Source organism: Manacus vitellinus, unplaced genomic scaffold (genome assembly GCF_001715985.3).
Source record: "Manacus vitellinus isolate BGI_N305 unplaced genomic scaffold, ASM171598v3 scaffold_0_pilon, whole genome shotgun sequence".
NCBI classification, from domain to species: Eukaryota; Metazoa; Chordata; class Aves; order Passeriformes; family Pipridae; genus Manacus; species Manacus vitellinus.
In genome coordinates this window covers 24,443,801-24,465,861 of record NW_021938789.1, presented here as the reverse complement: position 1 = coordinate 24,465,861, position 22,061 = coordinate 24,443,801, and the positions used below count along the sequence as shown (strand labels likewise).

Genomic DNA, 22,061 nt, shown 5'->3' with positions numbered 1-22,061 from the left:
CTGTAATTCAGAAGGAATTGTAGCTCAGAAGGCTGCTGTAAGTCAGCGTTGGTTTGTGAGAAATTGTGCACTTCTCATACTCCACAGACAGTTTTAAAGGGTGCTAGTTGGGCTGGGCTCTGAACTTATATTTAAAAAAAAAAAGGCAAAGACATAGAAGAGGATTACTGGTCCTAAATGTGTGCATGTAATACTGTTTCCTTTATTTCAGCGATTGGCGAATCTTCAGAAATCACAATTAGGTGATAATAAAGTCAAGAGTAAGCAACAAGACCGAAGCAAACAGTTAAGGCTGTCTACTTCCAACAATAGCTTAGCTAACACTCCCCAGGAGTATAGCAACGATCTGAAGTCATTCCCATCCTGGAGTCCTTCACAAGGGGATGAAGAAGATTCTGCCCTGATTTTGACACAGGACAACCTGAAAAGTTCTGATCCTGACCTCTCAGCCAACAGTGATCAGGAGTCTGGTGTGGAGGACTTAAGCTGTAGGTCCCCAAGTGGAGGTGGCTGCTTGCCTAGTGAAGACAGTGGCAAGGACTCTGATGAGGCTGTATTTCTGGCAGGCTGAAACACCTTCACAGCAGCAAGGATCCAGATGAAGTTGAGTCTTACACAGTCTGGAATGACATCTTTTCATCAGATGAAGAATGGAAGTGGTCTGTAGCCTAAAGAAATAATCCAAAGAAAGGGAACTGTGCAATTGTGTAAGTAAAGATCTAAGCAGAACAAGTTCATTAATTTTAAGACATAATGCTAAAAAAGGTAATATCTGCTGTTATATTTAGTTAAGCTAATGTGATATTTGTTTTATCAATGCTGTACATAATTATTCCTTACTTTGTACATTTCCATAATTATTTATTGTACAAGATAATAGTTCTTCTCCAAAGATGTGAAATTCCAAAGTACTCTCTTACACAAGGTTGAAGATGCATTAGTGTTAGCCTTACTGGTGAAGCTGTCAAAACTTATTTTTGTAGAGTTCTTCTGCCTTCAGACATACTATGTATATTTTTTTTTTCATAAGAGGTGTTAAATTTTGAATTCAAACAATTATTTTGCATATCCTCCTACTAGAATTCTTTACAGCAAAGTAAAACTAACAAATTGACATGCTGGCTAAGGGGACAAATGAAGCTTTGATCCTGATAAAAAAATCCTTTAGTAAGCAGTTTCTGCTGCTGCATGTGAATTCATCCCATTTCTACTTGGTTCTCAAGCAGTGTTGAAAGTTCAGTAGTTTCTGTGACCAAAACTTCAAAGGAATATAACAGTATTCACACAGCCTTTGTGCTAAAGCATCCCTTTATAACAAAAGGTACATTAGGCAGTTTACTCTAGCCTCTTTATGTTTAGTTCTCAAGTTTGTTTCTATCTTACCCTAGTTCCAAACCACCTACCTAAAATTCTAAAGGTAGTAAAATCCTAAATTCTCCAGCCTATTCTGATTCCTACTTGAAAATGTTTTATTTGAGTTGAGTGAGATACATATACAGTGCAGAGGATAGCGAATATAAAACCACTTACAGAAATCACTTACGAAAGCATCACTTTGAATTTGTAAGTAAAGGAAGGTTATGCCCATAAAGGAACTGTTATAAAGAATGTTCCTTCCAAATTCTGTTGTTCAAAATAAACTAACCATTAGCAACCAGTTTTTCTGTCTTCACACAAAATTTCCCTTTTAGTATTTGCCAAACTGAAGAGCATGGCAATACTAATTTAAGAACTGATTCAACATTTACCAGGAAGTTTAATCTTGTTATCATATTTTTAAGAATAGGAGTAATAGTTTTCATAATCATCAGTACAGAGGTAAACAAGTGAAAAATGTTTAAAATTTGGAATGTCTTGAAACTCACTAAAAAGGTGGCCAAATTAGGCTGCAATTCTTCCAAGTTTCTTTTTTATTTTTAAAAATTAGTTAAAGCAAGCAGTTAAAAATATAGTTCACATGACTGCTCTTACCTGCTTGGAGACAATGTGGTATTGAACTCTAGTAAAGCAAAGTGGTAGTAATGTAAGTTTACTTTGATTGCATTTCACATTACTCCTCTGAATACAGACTTACAGACAGAGTTGTATTATATAAATATGCTTCAATTTAGAATTGTTAGATTTTATTACATTTATGGAATGGTTTTCATTCTGTTCTGTGAACTTACATTATTAAAAGTGAGTATGTAAACTTCAGTATTATTAATATCCTCCTAAGGGAGCTGCTGTCTTTGAACAAATAATTCCTAACAGCAAGGTTTATCTTAATGTTATAGTGGAAAGGCCAGATCCTCAATTTGATAAATCCCTATAGCTCAATTCAAATAAATACAACTCTAAGGTATACTCTGTTGAGAATCTAGCCTTCTGTTTTTAATCTTTATGAATTTTTAATAAATGAAATCCCTGATTTTAATTGCACTTTTAAAAATGTTTTGTATTTTGAACATAGCCTGTAAAGTTTATGTTATTAGAGACTTTGAATGCACTTTCTCAAACTAAAGAAATATGCTGCAAAGTCAGAAACGAAAACAAACCACACAAATATTCTACCTAAAAATGAGTTTGAAAATGGGCATTGTTATTGCACATCTTTAAAATATAAAATTATATATGATATTGTGTCCTATTAGACATGTCCAGAAATAAATGCAGAACAGCAAGATACGCAAATTCAAAGCACTGTCTTTGTGTCGCTTATGCAACTCCATGTAACTAGCTTTACAACTAAAATATTAACATATTAACATTTTCTTTATCAAGCCTTCATTTAGCAGCCCTCTGTGATGTGTCTTTCAGCCTTTGAAATTTTGCATTAGCTGCTACTGTTTTCACTGTACTGCATGTATTTGTGGCATTATCAGGCTAATGAGAAACACTTTCAAATAAACACTTAGGTGTGATTTATTTCACACCAGTGAGTGAAAGAAAGGTTTGCTATCCTGATTTTTGTACTGTAGTTTTTCATTTACTCAAAAGTCAATTTGCCACTAAGAACAGGGAATTTTTCTATCTTCCCTACTTTGATACTTTAATCCAGTAGTTTTAAGCTGTGGAGAAATCTACAACTGATAACTAAGAAAACCAAGACTCTCAACAATTGTGTTAATAATATGGAAGGATGTTACAGCCCTGTATTTATTTTTCTTAGGAAATGCAAACCAAAAAAGATTGAGAAAACCATACAAGGAACTACACTGATTTCTTGTAGCCTTGTGCTGCAAACCTTTGCAAATTTGGCATAAGCCCACTGTAATTTAAAATACGACACATATGAACATAGCTAAACTGCTGAAAAGGCCTCTCTAGGTTCAGGCTGGTCTTTAGTATGAAAATGTGCCTCTAAAGGACACTGAAGGGAATGGGATCAAACAGCTGAAGCCTTCTCTACAGAAGATCACCATCTGAAGCACAGAAGGAAAACCTATTCACTACTGCTTTTATTAGTAGCTCTGTACAAGAGAGAAAAAGGTGATGAACTGCAAATGGATTCTAAAAATCTGAGAAATAGAATTAAAAAGTTGGAGGGCACAACTCAGAGCAAGTGATATCATTAGAAGTAAGAAGAGAAAAAGAAAATAAGTAAAAGGAGGGAGGCAGGGAAGGAAAGCTCTTTGTAAAATCAGCAAGTAAGGCAGGGAACCACATTCTTTGAAGACGGGGCAAGCTAATGAAACCTTAGAGGTCCACCAGAATTGTGACTGAGTTCAGGCAAGGACTCACTTTTTTAAGTCTACTGGTTGCCAAGTGTTTTTGGATGAATTTATTCCCTTTGTGGAGACTAAAGAACACAGTTATTTTATATAAAGTATTTCCTTATTATTGATATACAAGCTTTCTTCATAGCTTATTACTGTAAGTGTGATGTCTACAAGGTATCTGACCAAAACAAGGTGCTTACAAAAGCCAGAGATCCAGTATGGGTTTTCAAAGCCTGTTTCAGTGAAGGTGGCTCCAAGAATTACTGCTATTGAGAGAGTTAAACATGAAAAGCTCACATCACTACTCATGAAGATATTAAGTTTCTCCTTGAGTAGCTTACTGCATCCATTTCCAGCATAATTCTGTATCCACTCAAGAAGTCCTGCAATGTCAAATGCCTGACTCTATCCATAAGTTAGATGATTACAAGATATATAAAAATCCCAAAGCTTTTATTTGTAAGTTTAACACATTACAGCATTTACTGTTCAGAATAAAGACACAATTATGGCTGATAACTTTGTTGTCAGAGTTTTAATTCAGTTTGACCTGAAGGTCTCTTAAATCTCTCTTTTAAAAAGATTTATGCTAGTCTTTGAAGGGAGTAGTAAGAATTTGGACATGAATAAAACTGTAAGATTTCTAACTTATACATTTGGTCCAGGTCCAAAGCAGCAAAACTGCAGGATTATGTACAGAGCAAACAGAACTATAGTACATACTGCTTAGAACTGACTTTACCATAATAGTCTCTTGCTTGCAGTGGTGCCTAGCACAGCAGAGTGCCTCCTGAGCAAATTTGCTGATGACGCAAAGCTGGGAGGAGTGGCAAATACTCCAGAGCATTGTGCAGCCCTTCAGAAGGACCTCAATAGGTTGGAGAGATGGGCAGAGAGACCTTCTGAAATTCAACACAGGCAAATGAAGAGTCCTCCACCTGAGAAGAGTATTTCTGGGCTCCTCAGTACAAGAGAGACATGGAGCTCCTGAAGAAGGCCCAGCAGAGGGCAACAAAAATGATGAGGGGACTGGAGCACCTCAGTGATGAGAATAGGCTGAGGGAGCTGGACCCGTTCAGCCTTCAGAAGAGACGACTGAGAGGGGACCTCAGCAATGTCTGTAAGTATCTGAAGGGAGGGTCTCAAGAGGATGGAGCCAGGCTCTTCTCGGTGGTGCCAAGCAATAGGACAAGAGGCAATGGGCAGAAACTGATGCACAGGAAGCTCCAACTGAATATGAGGAAGAACTTCTTTACTGTGCAGGTGACCAAGCACTGACAAAATTGACCAGAGAGGTTGTGGAGTCTCCCTCAGTGGAGATACCTAAGAACTGTCTGGATGCAATCCTGTACCATGTCCTCTAGGATGCCCCTCCTTGAGCAGGGAAGTTGGACCAGATAACCCACTGTGGTCCCTTCCAATCTTACCCATTCTGTGGTCCTGTGACTTAGCTGCAAGATCAGGTATTGAAATTAGGCAAACCCCAGGCTCAAGTAGCAGTTACAATACAGAATGTACTTCCCCCCAAAAACTACTGCAACATCAGACAAGCCATCTTCTTACTCTGATTTCCTGCTCACTGAGTTCTCTTTCCCACTTGGCAGAGCACCTGAGGGTGACATAGCGCAAGGCTCCCCAAGAAACAAGTCACTGTACGTAGCCTGTTATTCCAGATTGCTTAAAAGTTCGCTTGACACATTTCAAAAGCCTTCAGAATATGCATCTAACAGCAGCTGCCATTCTCTTACACTTTACAGGGAGTTGTTTAAAGATGGATTTACACCTACACTCCATATTTTAGCAAAATAATGTAAGGAACGCACTCAACAGTGAGGTACCAGCATGCTAGAAGCAAAAAAACCTAACTCTTGACAGTGTTATCACCATTCTACTAAGTCTTTTGGTGAAGGTGTAACCAGTGTAGGACTAAAGAAAAAAAAAACAAACCTCAAGGAGAAAATACAAACCTGCATCAGCTTGGCCTTTAAAGCCAGAAAAGCCAGAAACAGGCTGGCTTTTCTTGGATGTGATGGGATTCCTGCAGCTACCCAACATTGTTGAATACAGAGGCTTTTGTACTTCTTTTCCAGAGGATAGGTTTGTGTCTGCAAAGAGGCTAAAAAATAAGGGAAAAAAAATCTAAAGAATAGGAACAATAATATGAGAGAACAGAAAGGGAGAAAAGGGGAGATCTTAAACTCTCATATCCCTGAACAACAAACACTGAACTTGCATTGAACAGTGACAATTTCTTCCAGACTCTACTCCACTACCACCAGAAAGACTCCATGAAGTTTTGAATTTGTAAATTTGCTAAAGTCATCATGGCTAGGTTTCATGAACGAAGATTTGGGAAGGACTCTGCCCACACTTGCTACAAGTGCGCTGGTGGCTAAAAAAGCCAATGCAAGATAGACAAGTCCAGTTGCAAAAGGCACAGCAGAAAGACTCCTTAGGTGGTATCGACAAGACACGGTTCTTTCTACGTTGTCTTTTCTCCTCAAGAGTGATCCTGCGTGCATTCTCAAAAGAAGCAGCAGCATTATAGTGTGTCTCCAGGCCTCCTGATTGGAGGCCAGAGTAGACCAACGATGATGGATATGGCCAAGGCTGAGACATTGTTTCAGGGAGTCCTTGTATCTCCTCTTCAAGGCTCCTCTCTTGCAGCAGCCGGTGGCAAGTTCACCTTAGAGCACAATCTTAGGGAGGCAGTGGTCCTTCATCCTGGAGACATGCCCTGCCCAACACATGTTGCTGTGTTCTCAGCAACATGGCCTCAATACTTGTAACTGCTGCCTGTTCTAGAACAGATGTATTAGTCACATAATCTGACCAGTGGACGTTTAGGATTGTAGAGAGGCAGCATTGATGGAAGCGTTCTAGGAGTCGCAGGTGGTGGCGGTAGATGACCCATGATTCAGACCCATATAAGAGAGTAGACAGCACAATGGCTCTGTAAACGCTGATCTTTGTACTCTTCTTCAGGTGTTTGTTTCGCCAAACTCTTTTGTGGAGTTTTCTGAAAGCACTATATGCCTTTGCTAACCTGTTGTCTATCTCTCCATCAATCTTACCATCCGAGGAAATGATGCTTCCCAGGTAATTAAACTGCTGGACTGATTTGAGCTCTGATTCACCAGTGGTGACATGAGGATGGTGGAAGACTTCCTGAGGTGCAGGTTGGTAGAAAACTTCTGTCTTCTTTAAGCTGACTTCCAGCCCAAAAAGTTCAGCAGCCTCTGCAAAGCAGGATGTTAAACGCTGCAGAGCTGCCTCTGTGTGGGTGACGAGGACGGCGGTGTCAGTGTAAAGCAGCTCCTGGGCAAGATGGTTTAAGGTCTTAGTGTGGGCCTTCAGTCACCTTAGGTTGAATGGGTTTCCATTGGTATGATATCGGATGTAGATACCATTTTCTTCGTTGAGGTCTGCCATGGCCCTTTGGAGCATCATGCTGAAAAAGATTGTGGATAGGGTTGGTGCAAGAACGCAGCCTTGTTTCACACCACTGGTTATTTGACAGGGCTCGAAAAATGCATCAGCATGTCTGACTTGGCTGTGCTGATCCTCATGGAGTGAGATGATCATTTTAAGGAACTTGGGGGGAAATCCTAAATGTTCCAGAATCTGCCACAGACCTTTTCTGCTCACGGTATCAAAAGCTTTGGTGAGATCAACAAAGGTTACATAGAGACCTTTGTTCTGTTCCCTGCACTTCTCTTGCAGTTGTCTGAGAACAAATACCATGTCTGTGGTGCTCCTGTTGGCTCTGAAACCACGCTGGCTTTCAGGTAGAATTCCTTCTGCTATAGCGGGTATTAGTCTGTTCAAAAGTATTCTTGCCAGGATTTTGCCAGCAATAGAGAGCAGAGTAATACCACAGTAATTTGAGCAGTCTGACTTAATACCTTTCTTCTTATACAAGGTGATGATGACTGCGTCACAAAGGTCTACCAAAGATGGTAGTTCGCCTGGTTCCCAACAGCGCACCACAAATTTGTGAAATTTAGCACGGAGTGCTTGGCCCCCATGCTTCCAGACTTCAGGTGGAATTCCATCAACCCCAGCTGCCTTGCCAGTTTTCACCTGCTGTATGGCCTTAAGAGTTTCTCCCATAGTAGGGGCAATATCCAATTCATTTTTCACCAGTTGTGTAATATACTGAATTGCTGAGTCTTGAACTACACAGCTAGTACTGAAAAGAGTTTGAAAGTGTTTGCTAAAGTAACATAAGAGGAAAAGCTGAAGTGTGCAGAACTTGTACTAGTTTGGGAAGCAAATCCCCTGAAGGTGACCTGGCTAAAGAGTTCAGTGGTAGTAGAGCATCACAATACCGGACAAAACATTCAACATGAGGAGGCAGATGAGAACAGAAGCCTGTCATTCCATGCCATTATAAAACATATAAAGAAAATACTAGCCCAATACAGCAAGAACACCAGATGTCTGGTCATATGTTCCCTTCTCTGCTTACAAGGAAGAAACAACAATAAAAAACCAGCCCTGTACAGAGTTGTGAGTCTAGTCTTTAACGACAGCTAGATCCTCAGAAAAAGATCAGAAACAGCTTATACATCCAGCACAAAAATAGATGAGAATTTGCCAAGAAGGTGACAGTGATGACTTACATCTAACTCTTCTCCAGAGCTGCAGAAATCATGCTACTCAGATACAGAAGTCCAGAACCATTTGGAAACCTACATGATCTCATTTCTAACCAGGGCTTTAGTTAGCACATTAGCAGCACATTTTTTGGAAGAAGATACTCTAAAATTATTGCTTAACCATGGCACTTATAAAGTGTTGATTTTTTTCAGACACCCAAGTATCTCCATTTGGTCCTATCACTTCTCAGCAGATACACCTACATCCTAAAAAAGTCAGCTTACCAGATGCAAGATTCAGTGGGCAGAATTAAATCTCACTTCCAAATTCTATCCCTTGCCTTAACATAGCACACACTAATGTAACTCCAACCACATTAGTTTCTTTCTTTTTTAAAATAAGGAAAAAATAACTATTTCCCACAGAACTTCAAAGACAGTTTTTGTAAAGTGCTGCTGAGTTCCTCACATGATGAACATATTCATATTGCATAGAACAGAAACTGGGAGGTGACCCGATTATTAATCCTTTAAGTACAAAAAAAAAAATAAGAAAATTAAATTGTCAGATGAAAATTGTGTTTAATTATAGTGGTAGATACCAAGCCACTCCTGAAATCAGTGCATCAATGTTACTAACCAACATATGAAATCTAAGCAGAGATCATTTATTCTATTTTGATTCCAGTATAATTTGTTCCAACACATTCTTTGCTTAATTCCAATCTATTTATCCAAAACACAATATAAGCTACACTTAGTTTTCTGTTATTATTTGGAAGTAAAAAACTTGTTCTTCAGTATTTTGGCTTCAAGAAAAGACAGCTTGTGAATCCACTGACCATCTCAATTAAGAACTTCTTCAGTTTCCAAAGCCCTATCAACACTTATCTCAGAGTCTTCCACAGATCAAGCCAAATCTATGTTTAAAGTTCAGAATACAAAAGATATGAATTAAGTTTTTATAAAAATGTAAAAAGCTAGTCAAAATTACATGTTTAGATATTTAATTTCTGAAGAATGGAGTATAGCAGCAGGGAACTTAAATATAATAAAACTATCAACAATAAATACAAGAAATTAATGCAAAGATTGCAATAGAAGGATTCTTGAGTACAATGAGAATATAAAGAGACATTCTAATTTGTACAAAAACCATTCCAACTTTGTATACAATCTCTTCTATAAATACAACCATATAAGATGAAATGCTTATTTGCAAATAATAATTATTAAAAAGTGTGCTTTATTGGGTTTTTCATTCGTTCTCTTGGCAGGTGTAGTTTGCAGGAAGTCTGTAAAGACAAATATCCATAATTAGATATTTTAACTCCTCCAGAAGTTGTGTTTTAAATACAAATAACAATAGATCCAGTACATACTTGATTTCCACAGCATCATTAGAACACTAAGCACTCTAACAAATCCATTTGCAGTTACAGAGTGTGGAACCTTATGGTAAATTGTTTCAAAAAAAAAGTTTACCTATAGCGGTGCATGAAATTGGCTGTGCATTGCTATTGCCTGTTGAAGTTTTTCCTCTTTGGCTCGTCTGCAGTGGCACAGCTACAAAACAAGAAGTACAAGACTGAATTCTGAACGCAATTTTTTATAATGCATACCAGTTTCTCTTTAATTAGTTAGCTATTTTTCTTTTTAAAAAAGAAAAGCCCTCTGACCTACCTTCATTGTTCAGGCTGAACAATGGTCTACATTGATAACATTATTCCATCCACAAGTGCTTACAAGAGGATTGTTTGCAGTGTTATGAAATGCACTTATTAAGCATCTTTAAAGAAAGGTAAACTGTCTGCTAAGTTGCTTCTGTTACAGCACAAGCAAGAATGTTGTTTTTTGAACCTCAGTTACTTATTTGGTGATAGCCATCAACAAAATAATTAGTTTAATAAGTTTAATAAATTAAACATTAACGTTGTTTAATACAACATGTCATTTTATGTCAACCTTCCAAATTTGAAATTTACCATGTGGCTATCTTCCCTGTATCTGTATATGATATTCAAGAAAGTGGCACAAAAATATTTGCAACAATACACCAATAAGGTCTAATGCAGGAGACCTTTGCACTCCTGCCTTAAAAATACGTGCCTTCAGAATGTAGATTATACTCTAAATACACTGAAGCCAGTTAAGGATAATTTTTTTTTCTGTCAAAGCTCACTACAGCACTGTTCTGTACTACAGGACTGTTCAAACTCAAAGTCCTAAATTTATTTATGTGTCATACATATCTCAGATTAGAAGTATTTGTATATTACATACCGTTCTCTTTTCCATGAAACTATTAAGAAAGTCATCTATTTCTGTTTTGCCTTCCAAGAAGTCTTCTGCAATAGTGTCAGACTCCTCTTCAGCTTCATGGGCAGCTACTTTAAGTCTGGCTTGCAGAGCACTTGGACTGCAACTCTAAGAAAATAAAAAGTCCTACGTAATATTAAACTGTCCATCTCAACTTATATTTTCAAGACTATATAAATATGGAATATGTGGATAAAGCATTATTATTACATAAAAGCCAAAGTGACCAGATGAAGCTTCATCTCCAAGAAACAGTACAGCTTGTTAAACTAGAAAGGATTCAATGTGAGAAAATCATTGCTAGTTTAGGTCTTGATACACAATCATTCTCACAAATGTATAAAGCTTTTCAACTTTTACCCTACACTGTAGAAAGCATCCAGCTTGGAAATCTGACAGGTTCTCGAGTGCATGATTTCTCAGTAGAACTAGCGTTTCAAGTGTCTTCAATAAATAGGGTCTACTTTTGAAACTCAGTTGTGAATCTGAGAAGTATAAAAAGGTAAAAAAGCACTTACTGTTCAGCTTTTAAATACCCTTGAAATGACTGTGGAGAGGAAGACAGGAAAGCAAAAAGCACCTACTCAAGAATTAGATGAGCTGCTAATCTAAACTAGTATACTTATTTTTCTGTTCTTATAAACCTCAAACCTTATTTCTGTTTATTGCATACAATTTCATTATTTTTCCTCTAATATGCTTGAGCAGTTAATCAGAACATGATTCACATCCAGTAGGAGTCTGTGCGGAGACAAAACTGCAAAATTAAGATATTTATACATTTTAGATGCTTGGCCTACCCTTCCATCTACTGCATGAAAAATATTTTACTGTAAAACTTTAATCAGAAATTTCCTGTTAAATTAATCTTGTAGCAAATAAGGAGATTCTGCTCTAATAAAAGATGACTAAAATTCACTCATAGTACAAGTAAAAAGACTTGTCTGGAACTTTGAAGGACAGAGAATAGGAGATACCAGGTAGAGCACAGCAAACATCAATACATGAAGATATAGCGTACATGGGAAAAAACCAGAAAAATTCAGTTGCAACTCTCCAGCTCTCAGCCTCCTAACCATCATTAAACTGAATCAGCAAATCTAACTTAGAAAAAAGAAAAGGTAATGCAAAAGTGGGATATTATGTCCTGTCCTTAAGTGGTTTCTTACAGGAATAAGTTTCTCAATGTCAACTATCTACATCCACTTCAAAGACAACTTGCATCACATGGAAAGGAGGCATTAGAAGTCAGACTACTCTGATTTTCCAGTGAGGAAACATTTAATACTTTTAGATCATGTATGAAATCATTCAGTTTGCTGTCATGCAATTTTTTCATTGTTATTTTGTATTTTGTTACTTTGGGGACATTCTGAAATTCAGGTTCTATGTGAGCTAATTTGACAGACTGTTGTATTCTCAGGTGACAAGTCTAGCAAATAATTTCAGTGCAGGAACTGGTTTGTGAGAAGTTACATCTTCTAATGCATAGCCTGGTAAACATACCAAGAAATTGTCTTCCTTCTTTGAATTACTTTCTGAAGTAATAACTTTACCCAGCTTGTGCTTTTGAATGTGCAGTGTTTGACAGCATTATCCAACATGTTGCCCAAAGTAAGCATACCTACTGAATCACAGAATTTAATTTATAAAGTCATCATTTTGACCATTTTCACCTGGTACAGTTTTACAAGCTTACTATGTTAAATGAGTACCATTAATTAAATAAGCCTTCTTTAAAGATCATTCTATTCTTAAAACTGGTTTGGTCCAGGATTGTACTTAACAGCTCTAGATGCACATCACTCTCTTCTTCCAACTTTGCTTCTATCATAGCATTAAAAAACAAAAACCCAACCAAAAAAACCCTCTTTTGCTTTTAACCTGTTTGGTACACCATCCCATTTTTTTCATACGTTATATGAATCTATTTCATACAAAATTAGATTAACCAGAAGAATATTCTTAATGGTTAAAGATACAAATCAAAACTTCCATTTTATTGAAGTATTCTTAAAGGATAACATATAGAATTTATACCTCACTAAGTTCATGCTGTCTTTGCATCTTTTTTTCAAAGGCTGCTTTCATCTGTGTAAGTTGTTCATACTGGAAGGAAAAAGAAAAAGAACATTTTCCCCTTGAAAACCACCAAATATTATTCCTAACATTTCTGAAAAAGATTTTATTGCTCACTTACTTTATCCAACACTGTCTGTCTTTTTGCCTCAAGACTAGGCTCCAGCAACAAGTTCTTTTCTGTAAAATAAAGTCACTATTACTACTTTTTTTTTAAAGGATTCAGTTGACAGCACACAGCCACAGATGATAACATTTTGACACCTTACTTGCCAGCTCTTCGATGCTTTTCACTAACTCATCTCTATCAGTAATGACTTGCTTCAGTTGTGGTAGAGCCACAAATTGTTCCAGTAATACCTCCTCTTGCTCGTTCATACTGGTCAGCTGCGATATGCTATAGTCAAACAGAACGGGAGTAGATTTAAATCTAACAGCAAACACCACATGCAGAGTAACTCACCTCTGCCAAAACTTTGAGGCATTTTTGGGGATTTTACAGACACGTGACACTTGACTACAACTTCTTTTTCCCCTTTCTCCTGGATTGTGGGCTCTACTATGTGCAGAAGTAAGCTTAAAAAGTAGCATGTTAAAAAGTATCACCCATTTTAAGGCTTACTTCCTAAAAAGTGCTTTTTAATGCTACTACAGTGGGTTGACCGTCCCCAACTACCACATGCCCACCCAGCTGCTCTCTCCTCCTCTCTCCCCCTCCTCAACAGAATATAAAGGAAAAGCTCAACGGTTGAGATAAAGATTAGTGAGATCACTTATCAATTACAATCACAAGCAAAAGACACTCGGAAAAATTTAACTGAATTTACTGTCAATTACAGTAGGAGTTGGATGGTGAGCAAGAAAGACAAAAACTAAAACATCTTGCTCCCTTTTTCCCCAGGCTCAGCTTCATTCCTTCATTCCCAAATCCTCTACCTCCCACTGCCCTCTATTCCTTGAGGCAGGGAAGGAATTGCAAAGGTAGCAGTCAGTCCATACAACTCATCTCTGCTGCTCCTTCCTCCTCACACTTTTGCCCCACTCCACTATAGGTTCCTCTCCACATATTGCCATCAGTTCCTGGTAGGGGAGACTGCTCTAATTTGGGCTATCCATGTCTGCAGGTTCCTTCAGGGTATATCTGCCTGCTCCAATGTGGGGTCCTCCATGGACTGCAGTGTGGGTATCTGCCCCACCATAGCCCTCTCCATGGGCCACTGTCCTGCAGCCAAGCCAGCCTGGCACAGGGGAAGCCCCTGACCCCTCTCACAAAGGCCATCCAAAAAGCCCCCCAGCTACCAAAACCTTGCCACCTACACACAATATAGCTATTCAGAACAGCTGCAATACCATTTGTCATTTAACTCAACTATCACCAGAAAAATCATAGAATTTTAATCCAGTCTTCTTGAAAGGATCAGGCTTGATTACAATATTTTGTTTAAACAAACAAATTAGACTTCCTGCAAAACTGCTAACTTGCTGCTATGTAATAAGGATACTGCTAGAACTTGCAGCTGATTTGGCGAAATTAAACCTTTGGAAGGTGTCAAAGGAAACAAAAAAACCACCCCAGAAGTCCTTCTTGCTAAAGGTCTTCTCCTTTTTGAAAGGACAGAGTTTTCAATCGCTTAACTATGACACCACCATAAAGATATGAGATCCGAAGGAAACAAATCTCCTAAGACCCTCAGAATTAATAGCCAATTTGTAATCTATTCTATCCCAGATAACTGATCTAAGAGGCTGTCTTGTTATATCTCCTATCCGTAATTTTTATAAAAATCTCAGTAACGTGTACAGACTTATGACAAAAATCAGACACAGACCAGCAGTTACTGCCTTTAATAACTATGGAAAGTTTAACTACCTTCTGAAAATTTACCTTAGTTCTGAGAGTTCTGGAAAGGTATCAGGAACATCAGGCATCTTGTAAGTAAAACCATTCTGGCCAACCTAAATGTAAGTTCAGAAATGCTTAGTAGATTTTTGAAGAGCAATTTCTTGATATTTAACCTGCTTAATCCAAAACTGGAGATGAACAGTTGCCAGCAAGAAGAAAAGCAGGAAAAGTGGTAAGAAGCAGTAGTGCTAGTCTCTGAGCAGAAGACAACTCAACAATGGCAACAAAATGCTCGAGGATGTTTGGGGAGGCATGTCACAAAAGATAAGACAGTTTTGGAGGCAAATAATTCTGCCTTGCCATGTCCTTCATTTGAAAACAGTCTGGTGACCAAGGAAATACACATGAGTACAACTCAGAGAAGTGAGAAAAAAGAAAGAGATTGACATTTTGATCTCTTTCATATGGTTTTTAAAGCTATAATTCCTCAGAAAAAAAAGGTTTTAGACAAGGAAAAAGCCTTTGTCTTCATAGAATGTAGAAAATTTGAGTTTCAAAAAGCCAGAAAAGTGTCTTCAAAGATTAAGAAAACTTTTGTTTCTAAAGACAAGATTTTATTAAAGACAAAATATTTACATATAAAGTTTTTAGAGGACATTAAAAAAAATTCCTTCCACAGTTCATCGGAGAGAGGGAGTTTGATATACACATACAAGATAGAATTCTACATATAGAGGCTTAAGATTGCATATTGTCCTCATCTGACAGGTTCTGGGCAGGAAAAAAAATAAAACCCATTTTTCGTGGTTGGACAAACAGTTACAGCTGCACTGTGGGAAAGTGCAGCTCCAAAAGAAAAAACCCTCTATATTCAAAGATATTTAGTGTAACACTAGTTTCACTGAAACTCAGAAAGACAAACTTGTTGCTTCAACTTCAAGTTGTAAAAAACTTTTTGTCAAAGGCAAAATAACAGTTTTGCTTTCCTAACACCAGCAAAACAATGAAGTGCAGTTACACATACTGCTTCCTTGAGTTTTGTGGCAATGCCCTGTGTGCCCTCGAGGGAACTCATACTCAGTGTCTGACAGCTTAAGCAGCAAAACTCAGAACACAGACCTGAAGCACAGCTTCTGCTGTGGGAACAGGTAGTGGCAGATCAGCAATCAAGCCATAGGAGGGAGCAGCAGGCTTGTCTGTAGTGTAGCTTGAAGAAACTGATTCAGCAACAGGCATGGCTGCCATTGTTCTATTTGTTTCTGGAGGTGGGTATGGAGGAAGAAATGGAAACCCCTGAGGAGCAAAAGGAGGCATTCCAGCTGGTTTGTTGAAAAGGCTAAAAACAAACAAAAAAACCCCACAACCATGAGCAACCAACTGCTTACAGCACATTTCTTATCATTTGAATTATAATTACTAGACCACACAAAAGACATGACTGAATTTTCAGACGACCATAAACTTTGCATTGTCTGTTACTTCTAATGTAATAAGTCTTTTTCTCTTATACTGCAATATAATATAGAATTCCATTAAACTATATTCTTGTAGAGCAGCCAATTACACACACTCTTAATTATAAGAAAACTGCTTCACAAAAATTTATGAGAGCATAAATTTCAATTGTTTCCATCCTGAAGTTGTAAGAAACATATTTGTGTCATACGTTAGTTCTTACTTATGGTATAGCATTTAACAGTTTGGGCAACACACACGTAGTTACTTCTAAATAACAGGAATGGTTTTTTTTAAATTCACAACTGAATTAGAGCTGCCTCTAATCCTAGTATCACAGAATCATAGAATCAGCCGGGTTGGAAGGGTCCTCTGAGATCATCAAGTCCAACCCTTGATCCAATACTGCCGTGCTTACTAGACCATGGCACTAAGTGCCACATCCAGTCTCATCTTAAAAACCTCCAGGGACAGAGAATCCATCACTTCCCTGGGCAGCCCATTCCAATGCCTGATTACCCCCTCTGTAAAAAATTTCTTCCTAATATCCAACCTAAACGTCCTCTGGCACAGTTTAAGACCGTGCCCTCTTGTCTTGCTGATAGTTGCCTGGGAGAAGAGACCAACCTCCACCTTGCTATGACCTCCTTTCAGGTAGCTGTAGAGAGTGACGAGGTCTCCCCTGAGCCTCCTCTTCTCCAGGCTAAACAGCCCCAGCTCCCTCAGCCTCTCCTCATAGGACTTGTGCTTGAGTCCTTTCACCTGGTCCTTGGACCTGCTTCAGCACCTCAATATCCTTCCTGAACTGAGGGGTCCAGAGCTGAACACAATACTCAAGGTGTGGCCTCACCAGCGCAGAGTACAAGGGAAGAATCACTTCCCTAGACCTGCTGGCCACACTGTTCCTGATTCAGGCCAGGATGCCGTTGGCCTTCTTGGCCACCTGGGCACACTGCTGGCTCATGTTCAGCTTCCTGTCAATCCAAACTCCCAGGTCTCTTTCTGTGGCTGCTCTCCAGCCACTCTGTCCCCAGCCTGTAGCGCTTAAGGGGGTTGTTGTGGCCAAAGTGCAGGACCCGGAACTTGGACTTGTTGAACCTCATCCCGTTGGAATCAGCCCAACTCTCCAGCCTGTCCACTGAGAGCAGCAAGAACCATAGTTGTACTGATAAAGTTGGAATTCCTCAGACCACTTTTGCATATTTAATGCAATCCTTTAAACTGCACAATTTATGTTGCACAGTTGTGCAACAGAAACTGCCCTAAGCTTGGGAGGTTATGAACAGAATATGAAAAAACACAACTGCTCAAATCATGATCTACAGCAAATTCCAGATTTCATCTAATAATGTAAATACTGTTTTTCAAAAAACAGGTATAAGGTTACATCAGCAAGTTGATATAGTAACTCCAATGAAATTCTGTGTTTCTTCTCAAAACAATCATGTCATCGAGCATGCACATGAAATTGTGCAAGGACAGGGAATGTAATTCTCCCTATATATCCATTACATTATTCCTGTCCCTGCCCTCCTAATAATTGGTTTAGTCTCTTTTTTAAAAGTTAAGTTAATACACATAGTTCATCATGTTTATAGATAACTTACTATGGAAACGATGTTGAGCTAGGAGCCAGGACTGGAGGATTCTTCCAAAACTCATCCAGTAAACTTTGAATAATTTTTCCAAGATCTGAGTGCATTGTAAACTGGTAAAAGCACAAAACAAAACCCAAGGCAGAAAAAAAAAATTATGTCTGGAATCGAACAGCTCCAAAATGTGCTGAACTTAACTGTTTAATATACCCACACAGCAGTGCTGGAAGCTATTTCAGACATATCAGTTACTGTAAACTGTACACATAAGCTCCAAATAAAGTGATAAAGCATCCCAGAATTGAATAGAAACTAGAAGTCTTTTGTATATTCCATTATAAAGGAAGAGTCAATGAAGTACAACATTTCTGATGAACAACCAAAAGAAATCCACCTTAGTTACCAAGTTACATTTAGGAAACCAACGAAAGGAGGGGGAAAAAAAAGATTCAAGGACAAAGGCATTAATTGCCTTCTGAAAGACTCAAAACCTCTCCCCCACCCCAAAAATCTACCACATCCTTGTTGGCAAAGAAAAGGGGAAAGAACAGCATATTAAAATCCTGAATATTCGAGTTAAAACCCTGACGTTGTTCTAATAGGATTAGGCTGGAAAGAACTATGTTACAAAACACTCTTAAAGCATCCCTCTCCTTTATTTGGAATACACTGTAAAGAAACAAGAACTGTGCTATTGATACTGACAAAAAAATTTGATAGGAACTTTCTAAGCCACCGTAACTGAAATAGTTTTAGATACATGGAATACTCAACCCAGTAACAGCAGCAGTAAAAGAATAAACAGTAGTATACTGAACACCTGTATTTTTGTTTTCAGGCCCCCAAAACACAATTTGAGAGAGATTAGGATCTGTACTAATCTTTTTTACAAGGAGAAATTAGCAATAATCTAGTGTGACATGTATTAAAACTTCTATTAACAGTACATCTATGTGAAGCTACAAATTATACATACATTACTTATTAATGGACCGGTCACATATACTCCCTGCTTGTCCATTAAATGATGTCTCACAGGTGGGAAAACACTGATGACTGGCTTTTCCTGAGGAAACTGAGGTGGAAGCAAGCTGCAAATACAAGAACAATCATTACTACAGCTATATCCCATGACAAAATTTGTGTAAGAAGGCTTATTATGCTAAGAAAAAGTACTATTAATTACATAAACCTACTTTTCTACACGAAGAGTTATGGAGAAATATACAGTGAATGAAGCACACAAAAGGATTATTCAATTATAAAATTAGAAGTAAGACAGAATGGAATACTAGACTTCCATGGAACTGAAGAGAGCATTTACTGGGCAGAATTGTAGTATAGCAATGGAGTACATATGTCCATGGACAAAGAAAAGTAGTGTAGTGTAAGGAGAGTATTTTCAAATACAAATGTTATTACTATAAATACAATGCAGTGTAACCTGTAAGAATAGACCAACCCTCAAGTGTTGTCCCCTAGCTACCTTCAACTAAAAACATGCAGCTATCTTAGGAGCTGAGCACAGCAAAATACACTTTTGCTCTCAGCTGAGCATTTGCATCTTGTACAGGACTAGTTGCACTCATATCACTACAACACTAATACAAATCTAGGTTCCTGAAAGTTAGCTGGGAGCCACTTATGTTCTATTACTACTTTTTTTTTTGAGAACATTTTTAATTTTCAAGATGGGCATAGACATCTCACTCTACTTACATGTTAATATTAATTGTCAAGTTGTTTACAGTGAACGGCAGTCGATATTCCACATCTTTCTGAATTTCTGCAATGCTGTCAAAGAGGAAATGGTTAGCATCCAATTCATGGTCAATATAATAGCTTAAAGTCTAAAAAAACAAGCATGACCTCAGACCTTTGTACTTAGTTTAGTTTTGAAAAGCCCTGTAAGAACAAAATTGAAAATGCTGGAATAAGTTAATATGCTTCAGCATGCCATATTGAATATTAAGATTAAAGCAAAAAACAGGAGGTTCAACTTTTAAACCTCATACAGGATGACAAGCAATGGAAACACAGTAGGAGAAATTGCAATACTCACTATTCTGACAACAATCTCAACTTACTGGCTTAATTTAAGGCAAATGTGTGTTAAAAGTAGCGCTAGGAATGTTTTGTGTCCTTCCCAAGCATTATTTGGACATAGAATTTAAGACTCTAGCTTTCAGAGCTTGGGGAACAAATGGGTAAGACATGAACTTAGTTATGAACCTTGCTTTCTGCAGGCTGATCTTATTCCTCTCATAGACAACTCAGTATTTGCTCTTGCCCTGTGAAATCACATGTTTGAAGAAAGTATCAAGTATTTTCAACACAAGAGAATTCAAATCAAGGGCTCCACTGTGTTACACCACACACCAAAATTGGCACTTCCTCATTCTTAACTGAAGGATTCTCCCTGGAATCTCTCACACACATTCCTGCCCTGTAATCATCTGTCACACTTTTTAATAGCCTGCTGCAAAATCCTTTTGAGAAGGGTATATAATCATGCTCCACTCACAGGCACAACCTATAGAAACTGGGGAGGAAGATGAGGACAGGGAGAGAGAAACAAGAAAGACAGAATCATATTGAGCTGATCAAATGGTTACAACCTCCCTTACGGAAAACCTTGAACTAATAAACTTAGTTGCCCCTTCCCTAAGTGGGAATGGGTACACTGGAACTTAACTTTGGCTAGAACAACAGCAAATGTAAGAAAACTCTTTTTAAATACAAAGACTTTATTTCAAGCTCCTAACCTGTGAGGGACCCTGAAAAGGAAGTTTAGTTGCTTTACTGAAATTAAGATCACACATACCTGGGCTTTTATGACCTAAGACAATACAAATCAAACCTGAATAACTTAGTTACCTACACTGTGATGAGAATTTTGAGCATTTCAGTAAAGAGCAGTCAGGATACTCATAAATGAATGACAAAGTAGACTTATCAGACAAAACAAATACTAGAATGACATTTACTTAATCGCTGCTTAGGAAACAGTGCTGCTGCAATGCTTAATGCATATTCCTATCCTACAGATCTGTGCTGCTACAGAGTTCATGAGCAAGGACATCAGTCCCTTCCAAGAAATAAACCTTTGCACTTTTGAAAACTTGCTCGAGTTCACATACCTTTTTAAAAGCAAAGAATTTGAGGCGCTGATATTCAGATTTGTTTATGAAAACTGAACACTTTGTCAGAATTTATTCTGCTTGCCTGACTTTTGGGTTTTAATTATTTTACTGTGATTAAAAGAGATCAGACCGCTAGTTTACAGGGCTGTAAAGTTACATTTGGGCAACTATCATGTCCCTACCCCTCATCTCAATTCCTGGCTGCAGGAATTCCCCCTCTGCCTGTGTTTGTGCTGGTGCCTGCACAATCAAGTAGCAAACCAGTTCAGCAAGCTGACTGACAAACACTGATCACCTTTTTGGGGACTTAACTCAGGATGAGCTTCTCTTCCTGCCAGGAAAAAAGTTCACTAAGCTGCTGCCTGCCTACAGAGACAACTCCTTAGAAAAGTGAAGTCTCAAAAATATTTGCAAAACTGGCTCTGAACAGAATTAAGTTTATGCAAGCAACAGTATTTAGAATACTGTCATATTTATGTTCCCTGTGTGATAAATATTAGGATGGTGAGCTATCTGCAGTTATTAAACTTGGAAATACAGTATCTCTTCCACTCCTAGTCTCACTCTGATGTGACAGAAAACACTCTCCTTCCTCTTTCCTGACTGTTTTGGAGGTGGCATGTATCATTCCAGTTCTACAGACATCCTAGGAAGCTGTATGTCTATAGAATGCTTACTTCACTGAAAATATAATTTCGAATGTATGAATTGTGGATCTCTTTTTAAAACGTAAATAGTTTTAAAAGACTAGGAAAAATGGAGGGCAGTATGCCAAGAGGGAGTATCTCAGGATGAAAGGAAGTGTTTTGTTTTAAAAAGTGTGGATATTGAACAGAAATAAAAACAACCGGCTTCTGCTGAGCATATAAACACAAACAGTCCCCAAGGAACAACCAGTTATTAGGAAACTAGCACTGAACATCAGAAAAAATAGTGAGTAGACCCTGTAGGGCTGCTACGTCACTGCAGATAGACCAGTGTGACACACAGCTCCTTGGTAGTCTACGTTTTAGCGTCAACTTTTAAAGAACAACACTCTCACAACCACCTCTGAGACGTTTTATCCCAACAGTCTGCACGTCTTTGCCGACTTCAACCCATTAAAGCACTTAGTTGGCTTTCTGGTCAGTGGCCGGTGTCACTGGGCACGGCGACCGGCGCCCGCTCCCCCGGCCAGGCCACACCGCCGCCAGCGGGGCCGCCTCCCCCGTAGCCCCGACAAGCAACTCGGCTTTCGGTTGGTTTTGCCGCTTCCTGGCCCGCCGAGGTACAGCACAGCACACCACAGCACAGTCCAGCTGCCCCCGGCGGGACCCTCCGCCCCG

At 38.5% G+C, this 22,061-nt stretch overlaps 2 protein-coding genes across 3 annotated transcripts in view; one reads left to right on the top strand and one right to left on the bottom strand.

Annotated features, from left to right (window-relative positions):
* Positions 1-2,904, top strand: part of MTMR7 (myotubularin related protein 7) — a 31,243-nt gene extending 28,339 nt beyond the window's left edge. Inside the window, exon 14 of the mRNA XM_018068764.2 lies at positions 212-2,904. Coding sequence (XP_017924253.1) covers positions 212-571 — 360 coding nt within the window. The 3' untranslated portion in view covers positions 572-2,904. The remainder of the gene's footprint in view (positions 1-211) is intronic.
* VPS37A (VPS37A subunit of ESCRT-I) lies at positions 165-19,387 on the bottom strand. Of its 2 annotated transcripts, none has more exons than XM_018069684.2 (11): positions 19,313-19,387; positions 18,570-18,684; positions 17,606-17,706; positions 15,663-15,879; positions 14,586-14,656; positions 12,970-13,097; positions 12,822-12,880; positions 12,662-12,730; positions 10,586-10,729; positions 9,788-9,868; positions 165-668 (listed from the first exon to the last, which is right to left on the bottom strand). In XM_018069684.2, exons 2-10 carry the CDS (start codon positions 18,612-18,614, stop codon positions 9,788-9,790), a joined length of 915 nt encoding a protein of 304 aa, XP_017925173.1. In that variant the 5' UTR covers positions 18,615-18,684; positions 19,313-19,387; the 3' UTR covers positions 165-668. The 2 variants fall into 2 exon arrangements, with proteins under 2 accessions (XP_017925173.1, XP_025750543.1); XM_025894758.2 differs by lacking the exon at positions 165-668 and adding an exon at positions 8,865-9,597.
* Positions 19,388-22,061: the final 2,674 nt, after the last annotated feature.